At 56.1% G+C, this 11,519-nt stretch overlaps 1 protein-coding gene across 1 annotated transcript; it reads right to left on the bottom strand.

The window, feature by feature from the left end:
• Positions 1–8,683: 8,683 nt before the first annotated feature.
• Positions 8,684–10,777, bottom strand: LOC103636218 (high-affinity nitrate transporter 2.3). The gene has a single exon (XM_008658573.3). The coding sequence runs from the start codon at positions 10,464–10,466 to the stop codon at positions 8,904–8,906; it is 1,563 nt and encodes a 520-aa protein (XP_008656795.1). The 5' UTR covers positions 10,467–10,777; the 3' UTR covers positions 8,684–8,903.
• Positions 10,778–11,519: the final 742 nt, after the last annotated feature.

The raw sequence follows: 11,519 nt of genomic DNA, 5'->3' as shown, positions 1-11,519 counted from the left end.
GTTGATATATGTCCCTGGAGAAGACGTTCGAGGGAACCGTCGTTCGCCCCGAGGCTATTTTCGCCAGCTCATCTGTGGTCTCGTTGTACCGTCGAGCAACATGGTTGAGTTCCAGCCCATGGAACTTATCTTCCAGGCGCCGAACTTCGTCGCAATAGGCCTCCATTTTTCGATCGCGGCAGTGGGAGTTCTTCATGACCTGGTCAATGATGAGCTGTGAGTCGCCACGAGCGTCGAGGCGTCGAACCCCTAGCTCGACGACGATGCGCAATCCATTAACCAAGGCCTCGTACTCGGCCATGTTGTTTGACGCCGAAAGTGGAGGCGCAGTACATAGCGCACATGTTTCCCGAGGGGTGAAATGAAGAGCAAGCCAGCACACGCTCCGGATTTCATAAGCGACCCATCGAAGTACATGGTCCAAAGTTCGGCCTGGATTGGAGCTGTCGGCAATTGGGTGTCGACCCATTCAGCCAGGAAGTCTGCCAAGACTTGAGATTTTATGGCCTTCCGAGGGGCAAATGAAATTGTTTCGTCCATGAGTTCCACTGCCCATTTTGCTATCCTACCCGAGGCCTCTCGGCACTGGATGATCTCTCCCAGGGAGAAGGATGACACCACAGTCACTAGATGAGACTCGAAGTAGTGTCGCAATTTTCGCCGTGTTAGAATTACTGCGTACAGTAGCTTTTGGATTTGTGGGTAGCGGATCTTGGTCTCGGATAGCACCTCGCTGATGAAGTAGACCAGCCTTTGGATGATCAGCACATGCCCTTCTTCTCGTCTCTCGACTACGATCGCGGCGCTGACCACCTGAGTGGTTGCGGCTACGTAAATCAAGAGGGCTTCTCCCGCAGCGGGGGGCACCAAGATGGGCGCATTAGTAAGGAGTGCTTTTAAGTTTCCGAGGGTTTCCTCAGCCTCGGAGGTCCAAGTGAAGCGCTCGGCCTTCCTCAAGAGGCGGTACAAGGGCAATCCTTTCTCGCCAAGGCGCGAGATGAAGCGGCTCAGAGCCGCAAGGCATCCCATGACCCTTTGTACTCCTTTTAAATCTTTGATGGGTCCCATGTTGGTGATGGCTGCGATTTTCTCCGGGTTGGCCTCGATGCCTCGTTCGGAGACTATGAACCCCAGAAGCATGCCTCGGGGGACTCCGAAGACACACTTCTCAGGATTGTGTTTCACGCCCTTTGCACGCAGGCACCCAAAAGTTACTTCGAGGTCGGAGAGGAGGTCGGAGGCTTTCCTTGTCTTGACAACGATGTCATCGACATAAGCCTCGACCGTTCTACCGATGTGTTCTCCGAATACGTGGTTCATACACCTTTGGTAGGTTGCACCTACATTCCTCAAGCCAAATGGCATAGTAGTATAACAATACATGCCAAAAGGTGTGATAAAAGAAGTCGCGAGCTGGTCGGACTCTTTCATCTTGATTTGGTGATAGCCTGAATAGGCGTCGAGGAATGACAGGGTTTCACACCCAGTAGTGGAGTCCACAATTTGATCGATGCGAGGCAGAGGGTAGGGAACCTTTGGACATGCTTTGTTTAAACCAGTGTAGTCTACGCACATCCTCCATTTCCCACCTTTTTTCTTTACAAGCACAGGGTTAGCTAACCATTCTAGATGGAATACCTCTTTGATGAACCCTGCAGCCATCAGCTTGTGGACCTCCTCGCCTATGGCCCTACGCTTTTCTTCATCAAAGCGGCGCAGGTGCTGCTTCACGGGTCGGGCACTGGCTCGGATGTCCAGCGAGTGCTTGGCGACATCCCTCGGTATGCCGGGCATGTCCGAGGGACTCCACGCAAAAATTTTGGCATTTGCGTGGAGAAAGTCGACGAGCACTGCTTCCTATTTGGGGTCGAGCTCGGAGCCGATCCTGACTTTCTTGCCGACGTCGTTGCTGGGGTCGAGAGGGACAGACTTAACCGCCTCGGCCGGTTCGAAGTTGCCGGCGCGACGCTTCACATCAGGCGCCTCCTTGGAGAGGCAATCCAGGTCGGCGATGAGGGCCTCAGACTCGGCGATGGCCTCAGCATACTCCACGCATTCCACGTCGCACTCGTAAGCGTGGCGGTACGTGGATCCGACGGTGATGGTTCCGTTGGGGCCTGGCATCTTGAACTTGAGGTACGTGTAGTTGGGGACGACCATGAACTTGGCGTAGCATGGTCTTCCCAACACCGCGTGATAGGTCCCTCGGAACCCGACCACCTCAAACGCGAGGGTTTCCTTTCGGAAGTTGGAGGGAGTTCCGAAGCAGACGGGCAAATCAAGTTGCCCAAGGGACAGGACGCGCTTACCAGGGATGATCCCGTGGAAAGGTGCTGCACCGGCCCGGATCGTGGACAGATCTATCCCTAAGGGCCCTAGGGTCTCGGCGTAGATGATGTTGAGGCTGCTGCCTCTGTCCATGAGGACCTTGGTGAGCCTAGCATTGCCGATGACAGGGTCGACAACGAGCGGGTACCTTCCCGGGCTCGGCACGCAGTCGGGGTGGTCGCCTTGGTCAAAGGTGATGGGCTTGTCGGACCAGTCTAGGTAGAGCGGTGCCGCTACCTTCACCGAGCAGACCTCCCGGCGCTCCTGCTTGCGGTGCCGAGCCGAGGCGTTCGCCACCTGTCCGCCGTAGATCATGAAGCAGTTGTGGACCTCCGGGAACTCCTCTTCCTTGTCACCCCCTTCTTGTTGTTGCCTTGGTCTTTGCTACCTTCTACTGAGGGTCTAGCCTTGTTGAAGTAACGCCGGAGCATGTCGCACTCCTAAGGGTGTGCTTGACAGGACCCCTGCGATAGGGGCATGACTCCTTGAGCATTTTGTCGAACGTGTTGACCCCTCTAGGAGGCTTCCGAGGGTTCCTGTGCTCGGCCGCAGCAACGAGATCCGCGTCAAGGGTGTCGCGTTTCGCTTGCGTCTTCTTCTTCGCCTTCTTCTTTGTGCCACGCTGGACGGACGCCTCGGGGGCGTCTTCCTTCAGTCTTCCCTGAGGCTGCTTGTCCTTCCGGAAGATGGCTTCAACCGCCTCCTGACCAGAGGCGAACTTGGTGGCTATATCCATCAACTCGCTTGCCTTGGTAGGATTCTTGCGCCCCAGTTTGCTCACCAGGTCTCGGCACGTGGTGCTGGCGAGGAATGCCCCGATGACGTCCGAGTCGGTGATGTTGGGTAGCTCGGTGCGCTGCTTCGAAAACCACCAGATGTACTCTCGCAGGGATTCCCCTGGCTGCTGGCGGCAGCTTCGGAGATCCCATGAGTTCCCAGGGCGCACGTACGTACCTTGGAAATTTCCCGTGAAGGCCTTGACTAGGTCGTCCCAGTCGGAGATCTGCGCAGGAGGCAGATGCTCTAGCCATGCCCGGGCAGCGTTGGAGAGGAAGAGGGGGAGGTTGCGGATGATGAGGTTGTCGTCGTCCGTCCCTCCCAACTGGCATGCCAGCCAGTAATCCGCGAGCCACAACTCCGGCCTTGTCTCCCCTGAGTACTTGGTGATGGTAGTCGGAGCTCGGAACTGGACCGGGAACGGCGCCCGTCGTATGGCCCGACTGAAGACTCATGGACCTGGTGGTTCGGGCGAGGGGCTCCGGGCCTCCTCACTGTCGTAGCGTCCTCCGCGCCTAGGATGGTAGCCTCGGCGCACCCTCTCTTCGAGGCGGGCTCGACGGTCGCGGCGGTGCTGCTCGTCGCCGAGGCGATCCGGGGCCGCGGCCGTCCCGTCCCGTGTGCGCTCGGTGCGGACCGAGGCCTCCCGTATGCATCGGGAGGGCATTGCGTGATGCTCCGAGGGGCACCCTTGCCTTCGGGAGGCAGAGCTCTCGGCTCAATGGACTGCGGCATCTTCCAGGAGATCCTTGAGTTCACCCTGGATACGCCGCCCCTCGGTGGTGGATGGCTCCGGCATTGTTCGGAGTAGCATCGTCGCTGCAGCTAGGTCCTGGCCGGCCCCGCTGAAGGCCGGGGGCAGCCCTGCCCTGGCATTGCCAACGATACGGCACTGGACGTCCCGGGCCCGATGACGCGCTCCTCCGGCTAGTGCCCGACCTACCCATTCCTGCTCGATGTTTTTTCGGAGCTACACAAGCCGCTCTACTTCTTCGTCGAGCTTGGCCTGCATCTCGCGAAGTTGCTCGAGCAGTGTGTCCTGACCCCCCACTGGGACTGGGACCACAACTAGCTCCCGCGGGATCTCAACGTGAGACGCAGGCATAGGGGCGTTGTCATCTTCCAGCATGCCGAGGTGGTTGTCTTCGTCATGATCCCCCTGATCGATGTGGAAACACTCGCAACTTGGGCCATAACTCTCGTCGTCGAAGCTGTGGTCATCGTCGGAGCAGCCGGAGAGGCAGTAGTCACATGCGGACATGAAGTCTGGCATGGCACTGGGATCACGGAGTCCGGAGAAATCCCAACCGAAGTCGGGGTCGTCTTCTTCCTCGGAACCCGCGGGTCCGGAGGTTGAGACGGCCGTCAGTCGGTCCCAAGATGACCACATATGATACCCTAGAAGGTCAGGATACGCCCTTGCGAAAGCGCTCACCGAAGCAGGGTCGCTTGGTGGATCGAAGCTGAATCTAAAAGGGACAGGGTGGAAAACGGACGGTACCTCTTGGTCGATGGATGGTGGTGAAGTCGCGTCAGGGACGGAATGCACCGTCATCTCAGGTACGAGGCTAACGCCCAACAAGTCCTTCGCGAGGGTGCTGGCGTCATCAGTCCGCTTGGGGTTGGCGTGTTGCGGGGAAGTGACACCCGTCGTTGTCTCAGGTGCGAGGACAACACCTGACATGTCCCCCGCAGAGGTGTCGGCGTCGTCGACTCGCTCTGGTCCGACAGCCGATGAGGTGCCGCCTCCTGCCTGGCCACGATTGCCCCGTCTCCTCCTCCGTCGAGGAGGGTGGCGGGGCAAATCCGGGTGTTCCTCTTCTGCCACGGGGGGATGTCGTCGTCGAGTTCGCCACCGCCGGGCGAGCTGACGACCGCCGTTGTTGTCATGCTGCGAGGGGAGGAGTACCATGTTGTAGCTGCCGTCGCGGGACATGAACTCAAGACTCCCGAAGCGGAGCACCGTCTCGGGCTGAAGAGGCTGCTGAAGGCTACCCATCTGGAACTCAACGGGAAAGTATTTGTTAACACGCAGCAGGCCCCTACCTGGCGCGCCAACTGTCGGCGTTTCGGACCCGCGAGGACCGTCAACCGACTAGTGAACTTATCGTTGCGTGCCCCTGCCCAGATGGGTTGATGCAAGATGGAACACAAGCGGGAGGGAATGAGGCTTATATTATCTTGCACCGGGGTGCTCGTAGTAGGGGTTACAAGCGTCGCAAGAGAGCGAGAGCGAGAGAGAGAGAGAGAGAGAGAGGGTTCGGTCTTGAGGTGAGGCGCCTGAGTTTGCCTCCACCGTGTCTCTCCTGCTCTGCCTGCCTCTGCTCGTCCTCTCCCTGTGTGCGTGCCCCATGCCTTAGGAAGGCCCTGGATGTCCCCTTTTATAGATACAAGGAGATGGCCCAGCTGTACAATGGGATGCAGCTATGTGCTAACGTGGCTGGCGGAGAAGTGCTTTGAGCCCTGTACGTGTGCTAACGTGGCTGTCGGAGAAGTGCCTTGAGCCCTGTAGAAGCATAGCTGGCGGTGCAGCATGGATCCTGCTGACGTTTCCTTGCTTCCGTAGGGGGTTGAGAGCAACCGACATCATGGGCGCACGTGGGGAACCATCATTACCTGTTACCGGAGTAACCTTAGATGGGACACCGGTCTTGTTCCTTCATAGCCTGAGGCAGCTAGCTACGGGTAGGGTAATGATGTATCCCCTGTAGCGTAGTCGGTCCGAGGCCGAGGTCGGGCGAGGCGGAGACTTCTCCTGAGGCCGAGGCCGAGGTCGGGCGAGGATGTGACTCCTCCCGAGGCCGAGGCCTGGGGTCGGGCGAGGCGCAGACCTTCTCCCGAGGCCAAGGCTGAGGCCGAGGCCTGAGGTCGGGCGAGGCGGAGCTCCCTATCGCGCCCGAGGCTGAACTCGGGAGAGGTCACGACTTACTGTTGCTAGTCTTACCCTGGTGGTTGGCACAGTAGCCGGAGCGGGGCGAACAATGCTATTTTCCTGTCAGAACGGTCAGTGAAAGGGCGAAGTGACTGCGGTCACTTCGACCTTGCCGACTGAGGCACGCGTGTCAGGATAAGGTGTCAGGCGATCCCTGCATTAAATGCGCATGCGATACGGTCAGTTGGTAGGGCGATCTAGCCGAGGTCGCTGTACGATAAAGTTCGCCCGAGCTTAGCCTCGGGTGAGACGAGGGTGCGTCTGCTGACTGAGGGGACCCTCGGGCGAGGCGCGAATCTGTCTAGGACTACCGTCTTTGCCCGAGGCTGGGCTAGGATGAGGTCGCGTCCCTTGGTAGATGAGGCCTTGACTTGAACCGCGCTTTATCAGCTCTTTATGGTTTGTTCTGAAGATGTTTTCCAGCCGTGTTTAGGAGCATTGGGGGTACCCCTAATTACGGTACCCGACACATATACTTTTAAATTCTTCATTTGGTATCTCTAGAATATCATTTACCATTTAACTATGCATAGATTAAGGGGGAGTTAGTCTATTCATTTATGTCTTGTTTCCTCTTGTATTCATATGCTTTTTCTAAGGAAGAGAGTTTTCTGGCAGGGAGTATGTCTTTTTCCTCGAAGGGGAGAACTTTCTTTTGAGGGGGAGAAATCTTTTTAAGAGGGCAAGTCTCTAATAACTTCTATATACTTTAGTATGTCTTCCTTTTCGGTGTTCGATTCCAAAGGGGAGACATTTGTGGACCAAAGCAAACCAAAGTATATCAAATACCAAAACTAACATTTTAAAATTTTGTAATCTTTCAAGTGGTTACTTATGATTAGTTTTAGTCCAAAATAGGAAGTATGCGGATTATAATGTTTAAATTCTAATGACCACACATCTTTAAAATTGGTTTCTCATACATCTTGCCTATGTACATGCATCCATAGCAAGTAGAGTGCATATTTCACTTTGCTATTTAATATTTGCTTGCCTTGGTTGTATTGTCATCAATCACAAAAAATGGAAGATTGTAAGGAAAATGGACCCTAGGCCATTTGACTAAGTGATTTTGGTGTTTGATGATCAACATAACGGGTGAACTAATGAATTTGCAAGTGTTTATGTTTTGTAGTTCACATGATGCAAAGTGGATTGGACTTAGGCTCTAAGGATGCAACACCTCAAAAGAAGACTTAAAAGACTCATATAAAACTTGCAAATACCCAACACAAGTCCAAGACACAAGACCATAAGAGCGCAAGCAAAGAAGATAGAAGAAACAAGAATTGGGTTGTCAATTGATTCACCGGACCGGTTACGCAGAGAGCTCGGCAATCGGCTCTTAGCCAGTTGACTATCTGGATCGAGGTCCAACGGTTAGTTTTCAACGGTCGACTGATGTGGCGGTTTCCAGAGCGGTCCGGTGGCGTACCGAACCACCACGACAGTGCACAACAGCAGTCAAACTTTCAACAGCTAGCTAGCGTGGAGGGCATCGGACCAGTCTAGTGCAACACATGAAAGTCTGCTTTCTCCAATGGTTCTATTTGGGGGTGGGCACTATATATACCCCATAGCCGACGATTTGAAGGAGTGGGAGCCCAAGATACATTGTTATAGTGTTGAGACACATCTTCATTGCTCCATATCACATAAGTGCTTAGAGAGTAACTTGATAATTAGCGTAGGTGCTTTGCAAAATGCTTAGGTTAGTTAGACCACTATTGCACTTGCTATTGGTTTGTTCCTAGTTGTGTGAGGGAGGTTAGACAACCCACAAAACCCTCGGCTCTTGCGTGAGCCGTTGTAATATTGTACCGAGTGGGGCGAGAGCCTTGCGAGACCATACCAAATGTGTTTGTGGTGTGGTCACCACTATGTAACGGAGGGGATGAGACCGTGGCGTTTCGGCCGGAAGCTCGATAGTAAAGACGGTGGGGAGCGTCCGAGAGGAGGCCGGAAGCGGAGCACCCCTTGCACATGGAGAAGGCCCATGGCTCTCTACGGAGGTGCTTGGCCCTCGCGTGGGCTTCCCCTTTGTGTAAGAGCACCAACGAGGATTAGTCAGAACCTTGCGTCGTTCTGAATACCTCGGTAAAAATCCCGCACGTTCACGGGAGTTTGCTTTCTCTACCTTTGCTTTTAAGTTTCCGCATTTACATTTATTACTTAAGTTGCAATCTTTACTATTGTTAGTCTAGAATATAGGATTGGAACTTAGGTCGCATAACCCCTTTTGCGGTAGAGATAACAACATTTAGACGAAACCTAGTTTGCACATTATTGTTTGGTTATTGGAATATGTTTTGTCTAGAAGGATTATTTGTGGTCTAGATTACCGAGAAAGTTAGAAATCCTAATTCACCCCATCTTATTCATGGTTCTCCATGGTAATTGCAAGGAATTGATAGCTTGTTTGGGAGAAGGAGACGATAGAAAGGACTAAAATCTCCTCACTATTTCAATTCCGAATTGTGAGAAAGATTTTAGCCTCTTCAGAGCTAGTTTAGGAGCCACAAAACCGGAGGGGATTGGAGGGGCTAAAATCCCCTCCTTATTCAAAAGGAGATTTTGACCACTCCAATCTCCTCTGATTTTTGAACTTCCAAACTAGCCTTCAATATTCTCCAAACCCCTCGCTCATAAACAAGCCCAGAGGGGAAAACCCTTCCACGTGGAATTAATGTATGCAAACGAGCCCTGCTTATAATGTCACTCCTCGCTGAAATTCACCCCCGGTTTTTCCTTCACACAGAAATTACCACACGTACGGAGTCATCACGACTTAGGAACACTACATATGATTTGCTGACACGGGAGGGACCGCTGATTATACGGGCAGTACCGTATGCTTGTGTGTGTTTCACACGTCGGCCGGCGAGGACTCGACGGGCACAGTAGTGTGCTTGGACTGGCTGCCCGAGCGTCCCCCTTCCCGCACGCTGTTCTCCGCAAAGCGTACGCTCGCGGTGTTGAAACCCTTGTCGCACTCGTGCGCTGTCCACTCCCGGTTGTAGTAGTCCTCCGCCGTCGCCCCGGGCCGCGGCCCCAGGAACATGCCGCCCCACTGCGGGAAGTAGATGAGCGTGATGGGCAACGTGCAGGCGATGATCATGAACCCCATGTACTTGATCCCCGTCTCCGTCTTGTACTTGGATCCGTGGAAGAAGATGAGCTGCGTGAGCACGGCGCCCACGTTGCCGCCGCCGCCGGTCATGCCGGAGATGAGCCCCAGCGACCTTCGGGAGACGAACGGGACGATGCCAAAGGTGAGCCCGCAGGCCGCCTGCACGAACATGGAGAAGAGTATCATGACGGCCACGGACGCGGCGAAGGAGTAGTCGACGGCGCCGAGCACGACGCAGAGGACGCCCCCGATGGTCTGCACCACCCACAGGCCCCACAGCCTGCCGCGCATGCCGAAGCGGCTGGAGAGCCAGTCCGACAGGAGGCCGCCGCCGGGGCGGGAGACGATGTTGGCCATCCCGAAGCTGGCGGCGATGAAGCCGGCGGTGCTGAGCTTGACGCCGAAGCGGTCGTAGAAGTACTGCGCGACGATGTTGTCCACGGCGAGCTCCACGCCGAAGCAGTATCCGTAGGTGAGCGCCAGGATCCAGGCGCGGTAGTTGGTGACGGCGTGGCGGAGCACGTTGCCGAAGCTGTCCTTGTGCATGTCGCCGGACCTGTGCAGCTTGCGGTAGTTGCCGTCGGGCATGTCCTGGCCGAACGCCAGCACGGCGACGGCCGACAGCGTCTGCAGCAGGCCCGGGACGAAGAAGGCGACGCGCCACGCCGTGAACGGCGTGGCCCCGGCCTTGCGGATGGCCTCGAACACGAGCGGCATGATGAGCTGCACGGCGCCGCCGCCGAGGTTGCCCCACCCCCCGGCGACGCCGTTGGCCAGCCCCACCTTGGGCGGCGAGAACATGGAGCTCATCCAGAACTGCGTGGACACGAAGGACGCGAGCGAGAAGCCCGTGAAGAAGCGCACGAGCAGGTAGGACGAGGCGGAGTCGATGACGGCGGAGTAGTAGACGGCGGGCGTGGTGAGGAGTATGATGGCCGCGGACGCCAGGCGCGGGCCCACCAGGTCGCACGCCGTGCCCATGGCCACGCGCGCGAAGACCGCGCCGGACACGGAGGCGATCCCGGCGTTGCCGATGTCCGTGGCCGTGAGCCCCAGCGTGTCCCGGATGAGCGGGAGCAGCGGCGGCGCCGCGAAGGTGGAGAGGAAGCAGCAGAAGAAGGAGAACCACGACATGTGGAAGGCGCTCATGTGCGGCCTCGCGAAGGAGAAGAGCCAGAACTCGGTGGCCTTGTTGTCGGAGTCGACGGGCATCCTGAACCGCGGCTTGGACGGCGCCGCCGCCGCCTCGGCAGGAGCCTCCACCTGCATCGCCGCGGGCTTGAACTCCCCCTCCGCCATGTCACCGCTCGCCTGCTTCTCACTGTTCTCTCACCTGCCGGAAGCCGGTCGTACGTACGTGGCTGTGCTGATGCTTCGGCGCGTACGTGGTGTTTATATAGAGCGAGCTGGGAGGCGGCAGCGGGCGCGGCGCGGTCGATGGTTGGGGACGGCGAGGGGGCAACGTGGAAACCAATAAAGATTTGGAGCATGAGGTGGAGCGATCCAGTGGGAGGCCGGCGCGGGGGCGCGCACGGCAGCGGAGCGCTCTTCACCGGTGCTGCTCTTGCCCGGGCGTCGCGGGACTTATGTTTGCGAGCTGGTTGGTGTCGCTGTCGGGGGCGGACAAGCGGGCCTGGTTGGCTAGACGAAAGATTCTGACCTCTGACCTTGGAGGCCAGTTCCTTGGCCTGTGGAACTACCGCAGCTCCACTCCGTCGAATCTTAGGAATCCTATTGGCGGGCTAAGAAGACTTTTTAGGATTCCATCCCCAAAGTAATACTACTACGATCATAGGAAAATCCTTCGCGCGCCCGGCATTGGAGTCCGCCCCTCGCCACGCACGCCGACGTTCGCCCCTCCCCACACGGCGGCGTCCATCGTTCCCCTGCGGCAGTCTGGAGACCCTGGGCGTGTGTTTGGCCATGGGAGCGAGAGAGACAGCGTTTTTTTCCGACCAACTTTTAGAGCGGAATTTCAGTTTCTAACGCGATGCAACGGATGCTGTTGCCGTGCTGCACCTGCACACATCCGGCGCCCGCCTCATGGCTCATGCACATTACTCGTACTGTTACTTTCTCCTTGTCAACCACTGGGGCTGGAGCTAGCTAGCCGCTGTTTCAACAGAAACAAAGGAAATCACACAAGTGGGACAGAGAGGGGGCGTACAAAGATGTTAAGCTGTTGGTCACACCAATGATACGTTTGAAAGATTCAAAACTAAGTGTCTTCGCGGACCTACCACGGCTGAGATTATTGTCAGCAAGAAGGCAGTGTAGCATATGCTTTGCATAAAAGAAAAGAAAAGAAAAAAAAAGATGTATACATATATGGTTTCCAGCAAGATGTATACA

Source organism: Zea mays, chromosome 8 (genome assembly GCF_902167145.1).
Source record: "Zea mays cultivar B73 chromosome 8, Zm-B73-REFERENCE-NAM-5.0, whole genome shotgun sequence".
NCBI classification, from domain to species: Eukaryota; Viridiplantae; Streptophyta; class Magnoliopsida; order Poales; family Poaceae; genus Zea; species Zea mays.
This window is presented reverse-complemented; position numbering and strand designations above follow the sequence as displayed.